The 24,190-nt window shown below is 41.6% G+C and overlaps 1 protein-coding gene across 1 annotated transcript in view; it reads left to right on the top strand.

The window, feature by feature from the left end:
- Positions 1 to 21,860, top strand: part of LOC124021814 (N-terminal EF-hand calcium-binding protein 1-like) — a 39,472-nt gene extending 17,612 nt beyond the window's left edge. The window contains exons 3-13 of the mRNA XM_046336942.1: positions 5,045 to 5,153; positions 6,133 to 6,158; positions 6,323 to 6,420; positions 14,853 to 14,989; positions 15,822 to 15,943; positions 16,329 to 16,411; positions 18,256 to 18,309; positions 18,719 to 18,831; positions 19,174 to 19,251; positions 19,683 to 19,774; positions 20,012 to 21,860. Of these exons, the coding sequence (XP_046192898.1) occupies positions 5,045 to 5,153; positions 6,133 to 6,158; positions 6,323 to 6,420; positions 14,853 to 14,989; positions 15,822 to 15,943; positions 16,329 to 16,411; positions 18,256 to 18,309; positions 18,719 to 18,831; positions 19,174 to 19,251; positions 19,683 to 19,774; positions 20,012 to 20,040 (941 nt within the window). The 3' untranslated portion in view covers positions 20,041 to 21,860. The remainder of the gene's footprint in view (positions 1 to 5,044; positions 5,154 to 6,132; positions 6,159 to 6,322; positions 6,421 to 14,852; positions 14,990 to 15,821; positions 15,944 to 16,328; positions 16,412 to 18,255; positions 18,310 to 18,718; positions 18,832 to 19,173; positions 19,252 to 19,682; positions 19,775 to 20,011) is intronic.
- Positions 21,861 to 24,190: the final 2,330 nt, after the last annotated feature.

The following is a 24,190-nucleotide window of genomic DNA, read 5'->3' on the forward strand; positions in this document are numbered from 1 at the left end:
AATATTCATTACCTTAAAGGGATAGCTCACTTTTTTACATTTATTTGATTTTGACAGGCAATAAATGTGAACAACCTCTTTAAGACTAACTGTCACGCCTGTTCCCGCTTCCCCTCCTTGGCACTCGAAAGTGCCAGGCTCCCCAACATTACGCACACCTGTCTTCCCCCGTCACACGTATCAGCGTATTATTGGACTCACCTGTTTATTACCTCCCCTATATTTGTTAGTTCTTCATCTCTGTTCCCCGTTGCTGCATTGATTGTCGTTTGTCGTTGTGTGCTGACGCTGCTCCTGTCTTGCTCTTTGTCTGTTCCTCATTAAATGTCAACTCCCCGTACCTGCTTCTCGACCCAGCGTCGGTCTTTACACTGTAAGAGAATGTTGAAATATTAGAAGATGAAGAGAATCAATGGGATTGTCAAATGTAAATCATAATTAAATTCATGATCAAGTTATTCCTTCCATATCATTGGAGAAGATGAGAGACACTGATGTACTGTAAAGTAGGAAAGGGGGAAGACAAATAATCTGAATTCTGCATACTTCAGTTTCAAGAGGGAAAACTCTTCGAATCAAATATTGCCTTGAGAAAGGGTTGCCATTGACAACAGTGGTTTTGTCTTCTGAATATTTTGTTTCAACATAGGGAGTTATGTGAAATAATTGGAATTTATACAACGGGTGGGTCTAATCCTGGATGCTGATTGGTTAAAACCGCATTTCAGACGATGTCTATTCCACACGTTATCCCCGGCTAAATCTATGATGTTGAAATGCCCATTTACTCTGTTCCATCCCGCTGTCTCATCAGCTCAGACAGGCAATTGATATACTATATAGATCTACACTGTAAAAAGCATCTAGACATTATCTCCCATTTCTTTTAGACTAACATTTAGTTTTCAACAGTGGAGATTTGTACAAACCTTGCTGTCTGTCTCTCTGACTGTCATGCAGGTGAAAGAGGACCCAAAAGCGACTTAACAGAAACAGAGTTTATTCAAGTCCAAACAGGGAATAACAGAAATCCTCTAGTCTGTAGAGGGGAATAACAGGAGAAGCGGCCACAGACTGCAGGTCGCTTCGGGTAGGCGCAGGCCGTAGTTGACAGAGACACCTGCTCACACGCAGCATCTGATGAAGGCAAAAAACACGACAGGACAGGGCGATACACAATCACAGCAAAAACACGACAGGACAGGGCGAAACGCAATCACAGCATGGTGAATACTAAACAAGGAACCGACGGGACAGGAACGGAACACAAAGGAATAAATAGGGACTCTAATCAGGGGAAAGGATCGGGAACAGGTGTGGGAAGACTAAATGATGATTAGGGGAATAGGAACAGCTGGGAGCAGGAACGGAACGATAGAGAGAAGAGAGAGCGAGAGAGTGAGAGAGGGAGGGGGAGAGAGAGGGATAGAAAGAGGGAAAGAACCAAATAAGACCAGCAGAGGGAAACGAATAGAATGGGGAGCACAGGGACAAGACATGATAATAAATGACAAACATGACAGTACCCCCCCACTCACCGAGCGCCTCCTGGCGCACTCGAGGAGGAATCCTGGGCGGCAACGGAGGAAATCATACGACCGGTGAGGAGGAAGGGAGTTGGCTCGGGACTGACTGAAGACCGTGCGCAGATCATGATATTCCTCCGGCACTCCTGTCAAATCGCCAGGTTCCTCCTGAGAAGTAGGGACAGAAGAAACGGGAGGGATGGCAGACATTAAACACTTCACATGACAAGAAACGTTCCAGGATAGGATAGAATTACTAGACCAATTAATAGAAGGATTATGACATACTAGCCAGGGATGACCCAAAACAACAGGTGTAAACGGTGAACGGAAAATCAAAAAAGAAATAGTCTCACTGTGGTTACCAGATACTGTGAGAGTTAAAGGTAGTGTCTCAAATTTGATACTGGGAAGATGACTACCATCTAAGGCAAACATGGGCGTAGGCTTGTCTAACGGTCTGAAAGGAATGTTATGTTTCGAACCCATGCTTCGTCCATGAAACAACCCTCAGCCCCAGAGTCAATCAAGGCACTGCATGTAACCCGAACCGGTCCAGCGTAGATGGACCGACATAGTAGTACAAGATCTAGATGAAGAGACCTGAGTAGTAGCGCTCACCAGTAGCCCTCCGCTTACTGATGGGCTCTGGCCTCTTACTGGACATGAATTAACAAAATGTCCAGCAACTCCGCAATAGAGGCACAGGCGGTTGGTGATCCTCCGTTCCCTCTCCTTAGTCGAGATGCGAATCCCTCCCAGCTGCATGGGCTCAGTCTCAAAGCCAGAGGAGGGAGATGGTTTGCGGAGCAGGGAAACACCGTTGATAGCTCTCTTCCACGAGCCCGGTGACGAAGATTGTTCTAGCGGATGGCGAGAGCAATCAAAGAGTCCACATCTGAAGGAACCTCCCGGGAGAGAATCTCATTTAACCACTGCGTGGAGTCCCTCCAGAAAACGAGCGAGCATGTTCCACTCACTAGAGGCAGCAAGATCGAAACTCAATAGAATAATCCGTTATGGACCGTTCACCTTGGCATAAGGAAGCCAGGACCCTAGAAGCCTCCCTACCAAAAACTGAACGGTCAAAAACCCGAATCATCTCCTCTTTAAAGTTCTGGAACTTGTTAGAGCAATCAGCCCTTGCCTCCCAGATAGCTGTGCCCCATTCTCGAGCCCGGCCAGTAAGGAGTGAAATGACGTAAGCAACCCGAGCTCTCTCTCTAGAGTATGTGTTGGGTTGGAGAGAGAACACAATCTCACACTGCGTGAGAAAGGACACTCAGTGGGCTGCCCGGAGTAGCAAGGTGGGTTATTTAGGTTCTGGAGGCTCGGCAGGCCAGGAAGTAACAGGTGGCACGAGAAGACTCTGGAACTGTCCAGAAGGTCGGAAACCTGAGCGGCCAGGTTCTCCACGGCATGGCGAGCAGCAGAATTCCTGCTCGTGTCTCGAGCATGGCTCCTTGGATCTGACGACAGTGTAACGAGCGTCTGAAGTCGCTGGGTCCATTCCTTGGTCGGTTCCTTCTGTCATGCAGGTGAAAGAGGATAAAGCGACTTAACAGAAACAGAGTTTATTCAAGTCCAAACAGGGAATAACAGAAATCCTCTAGTCTGTAGAGGGAATAACAGGAGAAGCGGCCACAGACTGCAGGTCGCCGGGTAGGCGCAGGCCGTAGTTGACAGAGACACCTGCTCACACGCAGCATCTGATGAAGGCAAAAACACGACAGGACAGGGCGATACACAATCACAGCAAAAACACGACAGGACAGGGCGAAACGCAATCACAGCATGGTGAATACTAAACAAGGAACCGACGGGACATCTGAACACAAAGGAATAAAAGGGACTCTAATCAGGGGAAAGGATGTGTGGGAAGACTAAATGATGATTAGGGGAATAGGAACAGCTGGGAGCAGGAACGGAACGATAGAGAGAAGAGAGAGCGAGAGAGTGAGAGAGGGAGGGGGAGAGAGAGGGATAGAAAGAGGGAAAGAACCAAATAAGACCAGCAGAGGGAAACGAATAGAATGGGGAGCACAGGGACAAGACATGATAATAAATGACAAACATGACACTGACATTTGCAACATTGTTTCAATATTCAAATTTGAACTCCAGCTGTCTTATGGTAATGAACTCATGAATCAGCATCATTTGTATTGATTTACAAAGAAATGTCAATATAAAAAAACGAAATGCAGCAAGTTTGCTGTCATTCCAGCTTCAGTTTGAAGTGATTGTGTTAGCTGTGTTGTTGGCTCTCTGAACAGTTGCTTGGCGAGAGAACAAATGTTCTATGCCAGGCGAAATTCGCTCATGAGCTCATTTTTATGGATGTATCCTAAAAAGAAATCACAAGAAAACAGCTTAAACAAATGCAAATGCAGCTACTTTGCTGTTATTCTGGCTTCACTGTTTGACATGACTGTATTAGTCAAAGTTGGCTAGCTAGCAAGCAAGGGATAATAACGTTGCCAGCCATCATGGCAACGGAACACTTAGAATGTACGACTGGGTCGTGTCCATAGATTTAGAATAAAAATACGTAACGACCAGCTGGCTTGGGTAGCAACCCTAGATTTGTGTCGGGACTATATTTCGAGCAAGGTTGAAATAGCATGAATAATTTCATCAAAATAAAGTTTTTAAAGAAAATATGTCAATCATTATTTGAATATGTTCATAACCCATTGTATAAAAGTGATAATGCTCTTTATTCACGCCTGGCATTATCTCAATTAAGTGATAATCCCCTCAAAGCTGGTGTTTGTCGGATATATTGGTACAGTTTGTTGGCCCGAGACAAATACCCATGCAAATATATCCTCCAAACACCAGCTTCTTGGGCATTATCACTTAATTGAGAAAGCCAGGCGTGAAGAAAGATATTCCTGTACTTAATTTATATAGTGCACTCGACTCACTGAGACAGTGTTAGGTACTAATTCTCAGAGAAAATAAACTCTACGGACACTATGAAAGCTTCACCAAGTTTATTTTCCCAGAGGATCAATACAGCTGCATTAGACAACATTTCACACAAGCACTGATATTTAACCCTTCCTCCTACACATCTGTACAAACATTGTTCTTCACGGCTAGGCAGGACACTAAATGATACGGGCCATAAACGTTTATTTCTTCCTTAACATGACCTGACCTGATCTCGACCCCCCTCCATCACTAATCCATGGCTCTCTCCCCTTATCATTGCCTGCCACATGTGATCGCTTCCCTGCACTCAACACAAGGCTGTGTCTCTTCTCCTCCCAGAGGATCCCTCCCATAGGATCCCTGATGGCTAACAATAACATATCCTGACATAATGTAAACGTTATACGTTACCCTCTCTCCCTCAGTGACATGAATAAGTGTATTTCCTATTCTCAGAACCCAACACAGTTATTTAGTTCCTGTAACTTGAGTCTTGAACAAACTGAGTCATGAATACTCCTTTATCGTCTTCTCTGTTTCAGTAGGTAGTTAACATGTCCCTGGTTTCCCTCTCTCAGACGATGGCAAGCTATCCCTGGAGGAGTTCCAGTCGTACTTTGCCGACGGTATCCTCACCTCAGAGCAGATGCAGGAGCTGTTCAACTCAATTGACAGGCAGCAGACTGAGTGAGTGCGTCTTATTTGCCTCTGGGAATCCTATTCAGTCACTGCAACACAGGCGTCGGGACGTAACTACCACACAGGCGGGACGTAACTACCACACAGGCGGGACGTAACTACCACACAGGCGGGACGTAACTACCACACAGGCGGGACGTAACTGCCACACAGGCTGGACGTAACTGCCACACAGGCGGGACGTAACTACCACACAGGCTGGACGTAACTGCCACACAGGCGGGACGTAACTACCACACAGGCGGGACGTAACTGCCACACAGGCTGGACGTAACTGCCACACAGGCGGGACGTAACTACCACACAGGCTGGACGTAACTACCACACAGGCTGGACGTAACTGCCACACAGGTGGGACGTTTACACTTCAATGAGGATGTGTCAATATTTCATCAAGGGAGCTTAGAATCTGTACCCACTGGGCACAGAAAAATGTCGACCTGTCATTGGATTTAGGTTCAAAGTTGAGGACTTTTTGCAAATCCAATCAGTTTTCCACGTTGACTCAATGTCGCCACATTTAATTATTTTGTTAAAATGACGTGGAAACAATGTTGATTGAGCCCGTTTTTACCCAGTGTGTATTTGTAGTAAGTGATAAACATACATTTTAAAAAACACGCAGAAAATCCGGTGTTTCTATGTCAAACGGTTTTGTTATATCTCATTCTTCTGTGATCTATACAAGATGTAATATTGGGATCCAATCTCAAAATGGAATTCATGTCAACTCTATATCTGGCATGGTATAAGGTGTCTTCTTTGTTTACGCCCATAACCATGTGTGTGAAGGGTATACTTTTGTTTCAAAGTATATTTGTTTTAGACTACCAAGAAATACCTTGTGTGATCCTGATTTAGCCCACTACAGTAAAAGGTTCAAGTGGTTTGATGAGATTTCTGGTCTTCCCTGATTCCATTAATGTTTTTGTCGTCTTCTTCCTCTGCCAATTTTCATACCTCTCAGCAACCTCGACACAGACAAACTCTCAGGTATTTCTCTCTGACTCTTCTCTGTTTTTATTGACTGTTTGCTGTCAAAATGCTCTCTCAGGGCCTTTACCATAATCTAATCCCGTCTTTTACAGGATTTTAAATTACCAAGGCTATGTATATTCAATATTGTACCTGACAGCTCTTTGTATATCCACCCCCAGAATACTTCTCTCCACACCTGGGGGAATATCTGAACGTCCTTTCTGCTCTGGAGAAGCTGAACGTCGCCATCCTGAAGGCCATGGACAAAACTAAAGAGGTTTGTGGCCAATACAGTACAGCATGTCAGTGAAATGACATATTTAGATATGTGTTTCCTTACCTCGAAAATAGTCTCTGCACAAAGTGTGACTGAGATCCACACTTTGCTTTTGTTAAAACTAGCCACTGCCAATAAACGCTAATATTGCTGAATTATCTCTTTAACATTACAATCAACTGTCTGGGATTCTTAACTGCAGAACTCATTTGGTAAAAGAAACTTACTTGACCATCTCTTTCCATTACATTTCGCTGTTGTTACTGTTCGCCATTACATATGTGTCAAGCAACATATTGTTGATGTCGACTGAGAATATTAAGTGAGCAGCAAGATAATAGCCAGTTGATCCGCCTTTATCCGCTTATGACATTTAGAAAAGATCTAACCACCCCTTTCCCCAGTAGGAGTTTGCATAGGCTTTTGTTACCTTTTGAAGCGTCTCAGATTTCTCAGCTGTGACAGTGGTATGACAGTATGGAAAGTGGATCTGCACAACTGAGGCCTCTTCCTCTTTCACACTGATGCTGCATTTGAAAACAACGGGCTGTAACCTGCAGGGACCCTTCCATAACACTTGAGCTTCAACCATGGTGGTGTAGATATTTTTGTTGTGAACTGTGGTGTCTGTATGAGGACCAACATATCTCTAGTTGGACAGGTGCTGTAAATTCGGAAGTTCTTAAAGAACTCCTCCAAACCCAGCAAAGAACTTCTGGTTGGTAATTTCTGGCCTATCTTGGGTCACACCCTTTAGTTAGTATTTCAAGAGTTTAAACTACTATCAGGGTCCAAGCATGAAGTAAAGCATATAAAACCATGGCTGCCTTCTCTGTCCGGGCAAAGGTGGCTGGTGACAACTTAATTGGGGAGGATGGGCTCAGAGTAATAACTGGAACAGAACAAATGGAATGGTATCAAACACATCAAACACATGGTTTCCATTTCCATTCCACTCCATTCCAGCCATTATTATGAGCCGTCCTCCCCTCACCAGCCTCCCGGGTTAACTGGGCATTGCTTCCCAAAACTAGACATCACTACAAAGAATCATGCTTGGTTATCAAGAAACAAACTAAAAAGAGAATTTGTAATCATATTTTTGAAGACATGAAGCAGAACGGTGTTAATTTGGTGCGATCTATATAGGATTTCTGCTCAGAGCTCATACGGAGGCAGCCTGGAGCCCTGGGTGAGCTTAGTGAAATGATTGCTCTAATAAGCACTGCGTTCAGATCAACATCAAAGAACCCCCGAGAAGACTTAATCGATACCACTGCGTACACTTCATCAGTCTCATCTAATTCTTGACATCGGGATCAGGCTAAGCTTTATCGTTCTTCAATTTCAAAAATGATAAGCGGATTGTGCTGTGAAAAGATTAAGGCAACTTGTGTGAACGGATGCAGATGTACATTATTGATTGGTCCATGGTACAATATGCTGTGTCTCCCCATCCACACTTTGTGCCATTTGTGTCAGTATTGCTATAGTGACACAGCAGTGTGTATGGGTGGGTTAAGGCATTATTTCCCAAACTCAGTCCCCCCATGGGTGCACAGTTAGTTTTTTTCCCCCTAACACTACACAGCTGATTCAAATAATCAAAGCTTGATGATGAGTTGGTTATTCGAATCAGCTGTGTAGTTCAAGGGCAAAAAACAAAACGTTCACCCAGGGGGGACCCCAGGACAGAGTTTGGGAAACCCTGGGTTAAGGGACAGCAGTATATACAGTGCATTCGGAAAGTATTCAGTCCCCTTGACATTTTCCACATTTTGTTATGTTACAGACTTTAAAAAAATTGTTTTTTAAAAAGTATTACAGTATATTATTCCCCCCCCCCTCATCAATCTACACACAATACCCCATAATGACAAAGCAAAGCCTCAATTCTTCTTGGGTATGACATTACAAGCTTGGCACACATATATTTGGGGGATTTCTCCCATTCAGATCCTCTCAAGCTCTGTCAGGTTGGATGTGGAGCATCGTGTACAGCTATTTTCAGGTCTATCCAGAGATATTAGATCAGGTTCAAGTCCGGGCTCTGGCTGGGCCACTCAAGGACATTCAGAGACTTGTCTGGAAGCCACTCCTGCGTTGCCTTGGCTGTGTGCTTAGGGTCATTGTCCTGTTGGAAGGTGAACCTTCACTCTGGGGTAAGTTTTAATCAAGTATCAAGCAGGTTTAAATCAAGGATCTCTCAGTACTTTGCTCCGTTCATCTTTCCATCGATCCTGACTAGTCTCCCAGTCTCTGCCACTGAAAAACATCCTCACAGCATGATGCTGCCACCACCATGCTTCACCATAGGGATGGTGGCAGGTTTCCTCCAGATGTGACGCTTGGAATTCAGGTCAAAGAGTTCAATCTTGGTTTCATCAGACTAGAGAATCTTGAGGTGCCTTCTGGCAAACTCCAATCGGGCTGTCATGTACCTTTTACTGAGGGGTGGCTTCCATCTGGCCACTCTACCATAAAGGCCTGATTGGTGGAGTGCTGCAGAGATGGTTGTCCTTCTAGAATGTTCTCCCATCTCCATAAAGGAACTCTCCCCCGATTGCTCAGTTTGGCCTGGCGGACAGCTCTAGGAACTGTCTTGGAAACCTTCAATGATGCAGACATTTTTTGGCACACTGTCTCGGAGCTCTAGGGACAATTCATTCGACCTCACCACTTGGTTTTGGCTTTGACATGCACTATCAACTGACCAGTATATATAGGTGTGTGCCTTTCCAAACCAAGTCCAATCAATTGAATTTACCACACGTCGACTACAATACAATTGTAGAAAAGTGCTTCAACAAAGTACTGAGTAAAGGGTCTGAAAACTTAGGGAAATGTGATATTTCTGTTTTTATTTTTTCCAAAAGTGCTTCCACAAAGTACTGAGTAAAATACTGATTTACATTTTTTTCCAAAGGTGCTTCAACGAAGCTGATTAAAGGGTCTGAATATTTATGTTAATGTAATATTTATATATTTTTATTCATAATACATTTGCAAACATTTCTAAAAACCTGTTTTTGCTTTGTCATTATGGGATATTGTGTGTAGATTGATGAGGGAAATGTTTGATTTAATCCATTTTAGAATAAGGCTGTAAAGTAACAAAATCTGGAAAAAGGGAAGAAGTCTGAATACTTTCTGAATGCACTGTATTTGGGCTATGTAATGGGTTTGAGGGATGTGACCATGGTAACAACATGCACGCATGTGCGCACACACACACACACACACACACACACACACACACACACACACACACACACACACACACACACACACACACACACACACACACACACACACACACACACACACACACACACACACACACACACACACACACACCAGATAAAGATTGTGATCTCATCTGTGAACGGAGAATGACGTGACAATAACCAATGCTGACATGAACCCCCCCAGCACTCCTACTGTCTGACGTCAAACATACTCTAGAGATAGAGCAGCACCAGAGCTACATAGCTGGTTATCGTCTTTCTTTCTCTCCCTATCTACCTCTTTCTCCCTCCACCCCTCACTATCTCTCTCTCCCCTCTTTCACCCTCCCTACCCCTACCTTTCCCCATCTATCCCTCTTTCTCTCTATGTAGCTATTTCTTTCTCCCCCCTCCCTATCCCCCCCTCTCTCACACAGTCCTCCTTTGCCTTTTCCATTCCGTCATTATTCTGCCCAATGTCTGTTTTGATTCACTGCAAGGAGAAGTTATTGCCTTGAGGGCTATACTGGGATCAACCTTGCCCTCCCCCAGTCCTAGCTTGACTGACTTCAGGACAAACCCTATCAACACTCCTCTTTATACATCAGTACTAGTTAATATGTTTCTTCTTGGAACACTAAAGTGGGGGTGAACACTAAAGTGTGTCTCTACAGCCATGGTGTTGATAAAATTCAATCAAATGCTTTCCACAGCGCTGGTCCCATATTCTCAGAGTAGAAATGCTGATTTATCAGGTCCCGCCGATCCATACAATCATATTCAGTATGATCTAAAAGGCAAAACTGGTCTTACAGTATATCAGCCATCCTATTAGGAGACACAGAATGCATTTTATTGATTTTATAGAAAGAGCAGCATGTATTTTATCCATGAGGAGTTACAACTGAATACTGTAGAATTATTTTCTTTCTTTCAGTGCAGTGCTGATTGTCTGTTGTTTGTAGAAAGTCAGACCGAAATGCAGCGTGTAGGTTACTCATGACTTTTAATGAAGCTAATACGGTACATGAAATAACGGAAGAAGAAAACAACAAACGAATGAAACTAATACAGCCTATCTGGTGACTAACACAAAGACAGGTACAATCGCCCACGAAATACAATGCGCACTCAAGCTACCTAAATACGGTTCCCAATCCGAGACAACTAGAATCAGCTGACTCCAATTAGGAATCGCCTCAGGCAGCCAAGCCTAACTAGACACACCCCTACTAATACACACTCCTAATTAATACAAATCCATACAATCGTATTCAGTATGATCTAAAAGGCAAAACTGGTCTTACAGTATATCAGCCATCCTATTAGGAGACACAGAATGCATTTTATTGATTTTATAGAAAGAGCAGCATGTATTTTATCCATGAGGAGTTACAACTGAATACTGTAGAATTATTTTCTTTCTTTCAGTGCAGTGCTGATTGTCTGTTGTTTGTAGAAAGTCAGACCGAAATGCAGCGTGTAGGTTACTCATGACTTTTAATGAAGCTAATACGGTACATGAAATAACGGAAGAAGAAAACAACAAACGAATGAAACTAATACAGCCTATCTGGTGACTAACACAAAGACAGGTATAATCGCCCACGAAATACAATGCGCACTCAAGCTACCTAAATACGGTTCCCAATCCGAGACAACTAGAATCAGCTGACTCCAATTAGGAATCGCCTCAGGCAGCCAAGCCTAACTAGACACACCCCTACTAATACACACTCCTAATTAATACAAACCCCAATACGAAATACAACATATAAACCCATGTCACACCCTGGCCTACCCAAACATATAACAAAAACACAAGATACAATGACCAAGGCGTGACAGCTGACATAAAAATATAAAAAATAATAAATCACCCATTTTCAACAGAAAATCTGCAACTCCGAGAGAAAGAGAGATTTAGTAAAACATTTCAAATTCTTCCTTACTCCTGAATTATACAGGATGCTGGGAGGGAGAAAGAAAACATTGGAAAGGAATGGGAAAGGGGGATACCTAGTCAATTGTACAACTGAATGGTTTCATAATAGGGAAGGAAGAGATACAAAACAATGTTTCCATAGGTTGCAATTTTAGCACACCTTCAAGGCACTGCACACTCAATTTCGATAACTCCATTTCATAGCGCCATGGGGCATTTTCAGTACCTACAAAAATAAAACCAATAGAATCATACAGAGATCGGTGAGAACACAGCAGGCTTTCTCAGCTAGTGAAGTGATAAAAAACATAAAAGTATAATGAAAAATAGTTTTACGATGTTACTTGTCACACACCGTTACACATGACACCTGGCACCCTGTAACATTTTCACATTAAGCACATTTAAGATCAATTTAGCTCATTTTTGGTGTGTGAAATTCCTCAAAAACGACACAGGCCCGGGATTCGATTAAGTGCCGATAGTAGATTTCCAGATAGTGCTGTCAGATAGTGCTGTCAGAAGTGAATGCAAACAAGGTTTAAAAAGGCTTGCAAAGTTTGCAATTTCCACTTTGTCAGACTTGATTTTTTCCTGCTGGAGCGGTTGGGATTCACTGTGGGGATGGCGTTCTTTGGCTTGCAAGCCTCCCCTTTTTCATCCAAACATAACGATGGTCATTATGGCCAAACAATTATATTTTTGTTTCATCAAACCAGAGGACATTTCTCCAAAAAGTATGATCTTTGTCCCCATGTGCAGTTGCAACCTGTAGTCTGGCTTTGTTTTATGGCGGTTTTGGAGCAGTGGCTTCTTCCTTGCTGAGCGACCTTTCAGGTTATGTCAATATAGTACTCGTTTTACTGTGGATATAGATACTTTTGTACCTGTTTCCTCCAGCATCTTCACAGGGTCCTTTGCTGTTGTTCTGGGATTGATTTGCACGGTTGCATGGTCCCATGGTGTTTATATTTGCGTACTATTGTTTGTACAGATGAACGTGGTACCTTCAGGCATTTGGAAATTGCTCCTAAGGGTGTACCAGACTTGTGGAGGTCTACAATTTTTATTCTGACGTCTTGGCTGATTTATTTTGATTTTCCAAGAATGTCAAGCAAAGAAGCATTAAGTTTGAAGGTAGACCTTGAAATACATCCACAGGTACACCTCCAAATGACTCGAATGATGTCAATTAGCCTAACAGAAGCTTCTGAAGCCATGACATCATTTCCTGGAATTTTCCAAGCTGTTTAAAGACACAGTCAACTTAGTGTAAACTTCTGACCTACTGGAATTGTGATACAGTGAATTATAAGTGAAATAATCTGTCTGTAAACAATTATTGGAAAAAGTACTTGTGTCATTGCACAAAGTAGATGTCCTAACCGACTTGCCAACTAACAAGAAATTTGTGGAGTGGTTGAAAAAAAGAGTTTTAATGACTCCAAACTAAGTGTATGTAAACTTCCGACCTCAACTGTACAGTCAAGGCCAACTGTACAGTCAATGACACAAATATTAATTAAGTCTGCTGCCTCAGTTTGTATGATGGACTTTTGCATATACTTCAGAATGTTATGAAGAGTGATCAGATGAATTGCAATTAATTGCAAAGTTCCTTTTTGCCATGAAAATGTTCTGAATCCCCCCAAAAAACATTTCCACTGCATTTCAGCCCTGCCACAAAAGGCCAATCTGACATCATGTCAGTGATTCTCTCGTTAACACAGGTGTGAGTGTTGACGAGGACAAAGCTGGAGATCACTCTGTCATGCTGATTGAGTTCGAATAACAGACTAACAGCTTCAAAAGGAGGGTGGTGCTTGGAATCATTGTTCTTCCTCTGTCAATCATGGTTACTTGCAAGGAAACACGTTCCATCATCATTGTTTTGCACAAAAAGGGCTTCACGGGCAAGGATATTGCTGCCAGTAAGATTGCACCTAAAACAACCATTTATCGGATCATCAAGAACTTCAAGGAGAGCGGTTCAATTGTTGTGAAGAAGGCTTCAGGGCACCCAAGAAAGTCCAGCAAGCGCCAGGACCGTCTCCTAAAGTTGATTCAGCTGCGGGATCGGGGCAGCACCAGTACAGAGCTTGCTCAGGAATGGCAGCAGGCAGTTGTGACTGCATTTTCAAACACAGTTAGGCGAAGACTTTTGGAGGGTGGTCTAGTGTCAAGAAGGGCAGCAAAGAAGCTACTTCTCTCCAGGAAAAACATCAGGGACAGACTGATATTCTGCAAAAGGTACAGGGATTGGACTGCTGAGGACTGGAGTAAAGTCATTTTCTCTAATGAATCCCCTTTCCAATTGTTTGAGGCATCTGGAAAAAAGCGTGTCCGGAGAAGACAAGGTGAGCGCTACCATCAGTCCTGTGTCATGCCAACAGTAAAGCATCCTGAGACCATTCATGTGTGGGGTTGCTTCTCAAGATTTTCCTAGAGCTGGCCACTGAGCAATCGGGGTAGAAGGGCCTTCGTCAGGGAGGTGACCAAGAACCGATGGTCACTCCGAAAGAGCTCCAGAGTTCCTCTGTACTGATGGGAGAACCTTCCAGAAGGACACCCATATCTGCAGCACTCCACCAATCAGGCCTTTATGGTAGAGTGGCCAGACAGAAGCTACTCCTTAGCAAAAGGCACATGACAACCCACTTGGAGTTTGCTAAAAGCCACCTAAACGACTCTCACACCATGAGAAACAAGATTCTCTGGTCTGATGAAACCAAGATTGAACTCTGGCCTGAATGGCAAGCGTCACATCTGGAGGAAACCTGGCATCATCCCTAAGGTGAAGCATGGTGGTAGCAGGATCATACAGTGGGGATGTTTTTCAGCAACAGTGACTGGGAGGCTAGTCAGGATTGAGGGAAAGATGAATGGAGTAAAGTACAAAGAGATCCTTGATGAAAACCTGCTCCAGAGCACTCAGGACCTAAGACTGGGGCGAAGGTTAACCTCCCAACAGGACAACGACCCTAAGCAACGCAGAAGTGGCTTCGGGACAAATCTTTGAATATCCTTGAGTGGTCCAGCCAGAGCCCGGACTTGAACCTGAACTAACATTTCTTGAGAGAACTGAAAAAAGCTGTGCAGTGATGCTACACATCCAACAGAGCTTGAGAAAATCTGCAAGGAAGAATGTGTATATATTTATTATTATTAATAATAATCATTGAAATGACCATTGAATAGGATTTGTTTCATTGAAGCTTTCTTCCCACTCTACCTCCACCCCTCACCCCCTCCCTGTACAGGAGTACCAGGGCTCATCGGTGTTAGGACAGTTTGTGACACGTTTCCTTCTGCGAGAGACCAACACCCAGCTGCAGTCCCTGCAGTCGTCATTAGACTGCGCTATGGAGGCCGTGGATGAGCAGAGCTGCACTGGCAGGTAGAGTAGCACCGCAACGACTATCTATGATACTCTGCGTTCTCCCTTAATCACTCTCTCACTGTGCACTGCTACTGTATTTCAGTTGGTAAAGCAGTTTGCAACTCCAGGATTTATTTTGTTTGTAAAGCTAATTATGTGAGAAATGAAAATGTAAATGCTTTTATGTGCAAATATTGATATAATAACCATCATTTCAAAGTCAATTTGATATGTTGTGTGGTCCTCCCACACAAAGCATGCAGTTTAGGCTACAGATTAAATCAATTATGAACTTCAAAGGGAGCTTGATGCTCCTTTCCAATAAGATATTGAGGGTCTTATTCTGGTGACGTGATGATCAACGTTTGGCTGCTGTTTGACAAATAAAAATAATCTTTCTCTTTTGTCCATAATATTCTCATCATGTAGGCTATACCCGCACTGTATCGGCGAGCGGTTGGCACGTGCCAAGACCAGAGTGGGCACATTCGCTATATAATGCAACTGTTGTTGTGACAAAACCATCATTAGTGTTGAAAATGCATTGGAAACCCATTTAGCTTGTATCTTTTATTTGGTACATGGGAATTTAACTGCAAAAGTTATTATGTGCACTACGTCATCACACACAGCCTTTTATCCGACCCAAGTCAATATGATGGAAATACATATCTGGCGGGAAAATGTGCATATTGTTTTTATGTAGATTTGTTAATATTCGCATGAAAATCTGTTGCCAATTGGATAGTAACCTAGCTAGTAACAATGATAAGGATGATACTGCTGTTGATGATGATAATAATGTTGTTGTTGATCAGGATGACGTTGATGATGATTGTGTCCACTGCAGGAAGATGATAAAGAAGCCAGAGGATCTTTCCCTCCAGAAAATCGCCAAACGCCCAGGCCGTCGCATCCAAAAGAACCTGTGTCTCTCCCCCACAGACCCTTACTCTGGCATGCTCACTACAGGTACACATTGACACCTTTGTTTTGCCTCATTCTAAGGGTCTGTTTCAATTTAAAGGTAGCAACATGTCTTTGATTGCAATTACGCATATGACCTATAGGCCTATGGCAATTTAGGAAAATATATTTAGTGCCGTTTTGAAATATGAAATTATACGATTATATTGTTTGCCACATTGACCAAAGGTTAGGTTCCCCGAAAACATAAAGATCACCTTCAGCACTTAGAGCATCTTAAGTGCATTGGTAGGCATTGAACAAACAATGATCTTATTGGTTAAGATTATCTTCATTTTTGGGGGAAATTCACCCCGGATCAGTTATTTTTCACTTCATGACACAAGCCATGTGTGTAGTGGTGATCTGACATTCTGTTTCCTTGGTTAAGGTGTCAGTGTGGAGCCAGACAACCACCACTGGAGCTCCCAGGTCAACCGCCTGCAGCAGCTGATAGACAAGCTGGAGAATGAGGTATGAGGTTCAGTGGTTAGCTGGAGTATGTGATACAAAGTTCACTATTTGTTAGCTGGATTATGGGGAAGGGAGTTCACTATTTCTGAGCTGGAGTATGGGGAAGGAAGTTCACTATTTTTTAGCTTGGGTATGGGGAACTAAGCTCACTATTTGTTAGCTGGAGTATGGGGTACGAAGTTCACTATTTGTTAGCTGGAGTATGAGGAACAATATTCAGGACGCCGTGTAAGGGCTATTTGACATAGAAGGAGAGTGATGGAGTGCTGCATCAGTTGATCTGGCCTCCACAGTTGGACCGCAGAGTGAAGGAAAAGCAGCCAACAAGTGCTCAGCATATGTGGGAACTCCTTCAAGACTGTAGAATGTAGAAAATAGTAAAAATAAAGAAAAACCATTGAATCATTCTTTATTTGAAATTTTCCTCTTGAGATTTCTGAGTATTCTGAAAACATTTTTAGCAAGGTTCAGCGGTCGTTAGCTGGAGTATGAGTCGGAGGTTAAGTTGTTATACATAGATCATTCCATTTAGTCTTAATGATGTGTTGTGAGTCTCTAGTCAAACACTACCGTCTCTGATCAGTGCCCACTGACTCATTTATGCTTAGTCGACAATTAGCTTAAGTCACAACATCGGGAAATACTAATATTTGATAGACAATGACAACCAGCTAAAGTGCTAACTGCCAAATTCTCATCTTATTTCCCAAGCTCTCAAAGCTCAATTCAACCTGCTAAAGGCTGATACAAGCTTCACTCCGTACAAGTAAGCGTCTTTGCGCTTGTGCGGTCCATGCATTTCTAGACCCCCGAATAGCAACAATCACAAGGCTATATAGCAGCGATTTTCTTGTTATCTTTCCATTTGTGGTAAAAGCGAAGAATCATGTTGAAAACATCATCACCACTGTTACCTAATTTAAAATAATCAATTGCATATTTGAGTAAATGCTGCATGTATGACATTTTAGGTTTATTTGACATTACCTTGTTTTATGCCTGCCAGTTGGCTGTAGGCAACTCGACTAGCAGCTTGCTAGCTAGCTGCCTAAAAACATCAAGCATGCTAGCCTTTTAGCTTCCCACATCTTCCCCATGTGAAATAATCAGATTTATAATGAAATAATATGCCCTGGCAAGTATTCTTATACTTACCGGTGTAACATACTATAATTATCCCAGTTTGACATGCTGCTTCTATGTATTCGCTCCCATATCAGTTAAAAATAGAATGTCATAATTTTGCTCATGGCTAGCAGCTGTTTTTACCGTTTAAAAATAGCCTAGAATCACATAGTTATTACTTCGAAACAAAATACCTTTTGGGATGATTATAATAAGGCTACAATATTGATTGGTTTATTGTTTAAACACTCCAAGATTATATTTGGTTATCAAGGCAGAAGAGACTGCTTATTTGACACATAGCCTACAGTTCAGATCAAGGAACCAGGCAGGTTTGGCTCAGCTTCATTGCCTACACAACACTGTACCCACGGTAGCGTAATGAATGATATGTTACGTTTCAATATTTGAGCAGAGAAATTCTGCGTAGCAAGCGCCATAGGAGCTGCCCATTGTACTAAAAGGAGCCGCCCATTTTGTGACGAAAAACGACATTGCAACACTGTGCTATGCTCCACATTGTCAGTTTGCTTAGGGTCTGTTTCTCGCTTTAGGGAAATATAATATACATACAGTATATCAATCCATTTCATATCAAAGGCAATGCTCTGTGACGTACTGTTACTAGAAGTTCATACTTGAGCTTGATTTGGTCAGGCTCGTTCTGTTACAGCATTTCTTTTCATGACTGACTGAAATATTTATGCCTCCATTTGCAGAGTCCACATCTGGAACCACTCAAAGAGGACACTTTAGCCGGAACATATAACTCGGTGAGTCCAACTCGGATGACCACTTCCTTTTAGATTTGGAAAAGTAAGGTTTCAATGTCTATCAAAAGGTGTACCCTAGATTTCAATGACTTAACATGGTGTGATACATCTACTGTATCTGTCAAACTATATAATTCTCTGCTACAGCATTGTTAATTTGTCTTTAAAAAATATGAGAATGACAAAACCAATGCACTACTGTGGTCCTCCAGATCCCCGGTGTTGGCTGCTTTTCTCTTACCCATGTCCCTCTAATACTTACAGTAGTAGAGGATCGTGTTTATTAGAGCATGCAACAGAGAACGAGTGTCTTATTGGACCAGACCAGGTTTTCTTCTGTCTGGTGCCCAATGAACATAACCCAGATGCCACTGGCCTGAACCATTTCCCCCTCTTTCCTTCTCAACAGAACATCCTGCTGGTGCAGAGACAGATGTCTGTGAAGGACAAAGACGCAGAGGAGTTCCAGCAGGCTCTGAAGATCTACACAGAAGCCACAGCCTGCCAGACTAACAATCTGCAGTAGGTCTCTCTTCTACATTGAATACATTGCCCATTGTTGTCAATTAGGATTTTACCTATTGTGAATGTAGCCGCTTTTCCTGGCTAATCACCCTAATCCTGTAGCTACTCTGGATTTTGTGAACACACTTTGGCTGTATATCAATACTAAAAAGGGACTTTTTTCCATCATAACTATTGTTTTGCAATACTGTCAAATAGGTGACAATAGTTCAGACTTTTGTGATGAAGAGTACAGACCCTACTACAAGGAACTATGGCACTACTACAGGGAACTACAAATGTTTGTCATCAAAATGCCAACTTCATTTGCAATATACTTGTGACTTCCTTATCCCACAGTGTGTCTGTCCAGACTCTTCCAGAGAGATCCTGCTTCATCATGTACGAGTTCTGGCAAGACCGTCTCTCCTGGATGAGGTACATAAATAGAAAAAAAGGTTTATTTTGGCTGTCCCCATAGAAGAACCCTTTGAATAACCCTTTTTGGTTCTAGGAAGAACCATTTTGGTTCTGGGTTCAATGTAGAACCCTTTCCACAGAGGGTTTTACCTGGAACCAAAAAGGGTTCTACTATGGGGACAGCCGAAGAAACCCTTTTTTCCAAGAGTGTAGTCCCAACAGTTTCAAATTAATTGACTGAATGAAAATGGATTTACACCCAGATATAGCCATTCAGAATTCTTCCAAATTCAGTTTTCCTACAAAATGCCTTGATTAAGATGGGATGTTGCAATGCTGTTGGACTTAAATACATTCTACAAAGCCTTATTGATGGTATGACAAAGCACTGACAGTCCAGGGCCACCTATTGACTCCTCTGAGCCGCGCTCCATCCCTTCCTCCTACAGTTACCTGCAGTCCCCCATCAGCAAGACATTCCAGCGCTGTATCATTGACGTACTGGAGGACCCTGAAATGGTTGCCACCATGCTCCTCCCAGGTAAGTGTCATGTGGGGGATGGATTTTTGGGAGTGGATGAGGTAGGGATGGGTGAAAGGAGAGATAAGGAATGCCTCTGGGAGCTCAGAGGGACAAAGACTCAAACCCACTGGAGAGGATGTGGTAATGCATACCGTTTTTTGATGTTCATACAGTATATTGTTGTCAATAGATTAGAAATATGATGCTCATATGTAAACGACCAGTCTATTTATTTTGTTCATTTGTTTTTTTCAGCGTCTTGGTGGATTATGAATAACAACTGACGTGAAGTAAAGTTCCCATTGAAACCATGATATTCAAAACAATAAGAGGAGGAGAAAGTGTTTTATTCTTACATTTGACTGTTTCTACTGATATGCTTTGCTTCCTTTGTTTACCGCAGCATACTAATGACTATTTCTAGACAATATGCTGTGTGTTTGCTGTTATTGTCATAATTTGAGATGAACTTATGCACGACTTAACTATGCCTGTTCAATTAAATCAGTCCAAAAACATAATGCGTTAGAGAGAAAGTGTTTTGAAATATTGCAATAACTATTGTGTTATTGAAATCCATATCATTATCATAAGTATTTCTTTTGCTGTGCATCTTTCGATACATTGACATGTCTTGTATGAGTTTAGATGTAGAAATAGATGTACAAGAACAAAAACATTTGCATGAATTTGAATGATTTCCCAATGCTACTTTGTTACTAGCCTCGAAATAGACATTGTTTACTAGTAAGCTAATTGATACCACGTTGCTTTAGCATTCCATGATGTACTTTGTTAGTTACCTCAAATGTGTATACATATTGATCATTCAATAATGGTCATTCAGTACTCACATTCCTACTAAAATAACAGCAGATTACTAACTACAGAGGTAGAGTTTACCAGTGTCCAATTGTTCTACCTGTTGTATTGTGCAATGTTGAACCCTAGCTCATAAAAAAAGGTAAAATATCAAAGTACCACTACAGTGATTTCCAATGTGCTTCTTAGATATAATGTTGTCACAGATCGGTTGGTTCACACCCAACCCTGAATTGGATATTGTATTAATACTTACTGTATGTCACTCATGCACTTTAGTTGTGAATGGAGCTATATTTTTTGCCGATGCTATGGATATGGATGGATAAGTATGTGGACGGATAACATGGTAGGTTTTCAGTCACTTTACTACATTTGTAATATTAATAATGTAATCATATTTAATGTCGCACTCCAGTTTCCGATTCATTTCGTTTATCACCTGATTTACTCAACAAAGGCACATCTCAATAGGTGGTCCAGATATCCTCATTACATGGTACAAGTGGGGGGGGGGCTTTCTTCTTTTGTTCTCTATTGCTCCTCTATTGTTTCCGTAAGCAAGGGGGGAGGCCGATGACATCAGAAGGCGCCATAAGACCAACTCCTTGAATGGCCTACTTATTAATGAGGTTTGCACATGTATCTGAAAAACACTATTTTTCGGCTCTTACGTGTGTCTACATTACTGTGTTCATATGTGGGATATTGTTTTCAACAGGAAATGTTAAAACACTTGGAGTGGATCTTTAATATGCTATATTAAATCGTTAATATTATTGAAATATCAATTCCAAGGGCTGAACCTGCACTGCTATCCCTCAGCTTAAACAAATCAATGCCATCAACATTAATTATCCAGCATTATTTATGGGATTATTTGTTTATGGGAGTATTTGTTTTCTGTGGTGAAAAAAAAATATGCAGCCAAAATTATGTGTGCAGAACAAAAAGAAAAACCAGATTGTATTTTTTGAATAGTTTATCCCTGTTAGTATGAGAGTAATCACTTATGGGATAGAATACAAGTCTGAGAATCTTAATGAAACTGAAGGTAATTCACATATTGTTAATGATTATTAGTAGATATTTTGTGATTTGAGTGTTGATCATGTCAAATGGGGATGAATTAGCCATGTCCAATTGAGGATGAACGAATATGTCCCTGCTATTCTGTACTGTCGTTGTTCTTCAGTCATCCAACATTTGAAATCAATGTTACAATAATTATGTGGATGCTATGTTTTTTTTTTGTTGGCATGAATTAAAGCTAATGACTTGACCATTTCACATCATTATTGATTCACACCAATACAGCTAAGTGCATGTACAGTGCTATGGGTATATGATGCAATTCACAGACAACTCTAACTAGAATTTATAATAATGTGTCATATTATGACATGATATCAAATATGTCATGAGGTGAAAACCAGTATTTGACCTCATTGATTTGTTTAGCATACAGTGATGGTTTACATTATGGGCTCGACTCAATCCATATTGTGGATGTTTAGTGCTATAGTGTGATTGAAATGTAAAGATAATGCTCCCGTGTTCGCAGAGATGCCTTCATATGCAGTAAATGCTGCATATGTGGGCTCAATTCAAAATTATCTTTACATTTAAATTGAGCTATAACACTGAACTTCCGCAGTACTGAGCCCTATATCCCTGTCTGGAGGACTGAAGTATGACAACAAGAGATGCATTAAACCCTGTACATACCATTATTCCACCAACAACAGATCAATTCCTCAGTAACTAATCCGAGAGGTTTCAAAAATGGTGCTTTACCTCCAGCTGTCTCAGAATCCTATTTAGAATAGCTTTTTGAAAATAAAAATGTACATACTATAAACCTAATAATAGGTCTATAGTATAAGCAGCTGCAGACTTTGATTTTTAAGAGCTCCGAGTTGAATATGGAGCAGTTAGTGGACTTGGTTCCGTGCTTCTGGATTTCTACTGATGTTTAAGCCTGTTAGGGAGCCCAATATTTTGACCAATTATTGGCAAAAGATCAGATCTGATTGGTCAAAAGACCAGTTAGTGACAAATGAAACCATTTGTCTTGCTCGTCTCTCACATCTTAGTTCAGCATTTGGCTATAAATCCAGAACCATGAGTCAGTCACGTAGACAAAGGGGACGTTTTCTGGCAGAGGGAGCAAGTCTCATTAGTACATTATATGACGCTTTAGTTAAATGGCTAGATACACTGGATAAACAATATAACAGCAATTTTCCACCACAGACAATAATAATTTACAATAAGTTCATCTGTTTGTCCAAAACATTAGAAAAGACTCAAGTTATCCAATACTTGTAGGAATGATGGGTTCTCTTATGTTTCGTATCAAAGATAAAAATGAATCATTCCACTATGACAGTACCAGTGGAAATTCAAGATAGCAGAGGCGGGCAGAGGCAGAACAACAGTCTGATACAGCAGCAGCAGCAGTCGTCCACTGAAATACAGTAAATCCTTCCTCTGTCCCTAATCCCATCCCTCTACTATCTTATTTGACAAGTTTTCTATATCAGCCAATGTAAGGAACACACAAGCTGCTAGCTTCATAGGCTATTCACAGTATGCCCATAACTATAATAAGGTGATTATTGTGTGTGTGAGAGAGAGAAAGAGAGATAGAGATCTAGGAAGATGAGATGCATCAACATAAACAGAAGGGGAACAATCCTCCTGGTTCCCTACTGGATAAGCCACAAAACAGCTGAAATCTGGAAAACTACAGAGGAAGGATTTGTCAGGGAAAGTACTTCACCCCTTATTTGGAGGTCATTGCCATTTGATTTTGAATTTTAGATTTGGCTATGTCATCATAGGTACACTTCAACTATGACAGACAAAATGAGAAAGAAAAATCCAGAAAATCACATTGTAGGATTTTTAATGAATTTATTTGCAAATTAAGTGACTAATTAGTGACCTTAATTCATCAATCAAGTACAAGGGTGGAGCGTAAATCTGTGACACTCGTCCCCCTGTGGAATGAGTTTGACACGTGATCTAGCTGATCTAGGATGTAATTATTAGTCCAAAATTTCAAATGAGAGGATTCTATTGGACGAATTCAGGTATGTTTATCCCCGTTTCGTTCCGTTTACTTGAGTTTGTGTTTGAGTTTATTTTTTATTTTTTTTACAGGGACATGGCACATTAATTAACGTTTCAGTAAAAGTGCTGGTTTTAGCCAGCCAGCTAATTTTCAAGCGCAGTCCCTGGGCAGGTTATTAAAAACAATTACAATAACAATACAGCCAATCATTGAGCAGTGAGCACACGCAGAGCAACATAGAACAAGCAAGACGTAGCATGCAGACAGAGTAACATAGCACAAAAAGCAACAAGACAAAATATATAAAAGCAACAAAATGTTTCCAAACCTCACAAGTTACAGACAACATGGAAAGCGGCAATACACAACTAGGGATTATGTTCACAAATCTGATTGGCCTTTAGCCATGTCTTCATGTTTTTTTGTGAGAGTGTGATAGGTGGTGCAGTTACAGTATGTGTGTCTGATGGCAGTGTATTCCAAACATGTGAAGCTCTCACAGAGAAAGCAGATTGACTAAAGGTGATTTTCAT

Source organism: Oncorhynchus gorbuscha, linkage group LG03, assembly GCF_021184085.1.
Source record: "Oncorhynchus gorbuscha isolate QuinsamMale2020 ecotype Even-year linkage group LG03, OgorEven_v1.0, whole genome shotgun sequence".
Classification (NCBI taxonomy): Eukaryota; Metazoa; Chordata; class Actinopteri; order Salmoniformes; family Salmonidae; genus Oncorhynchus; species Oncorhynchus gorbuscha.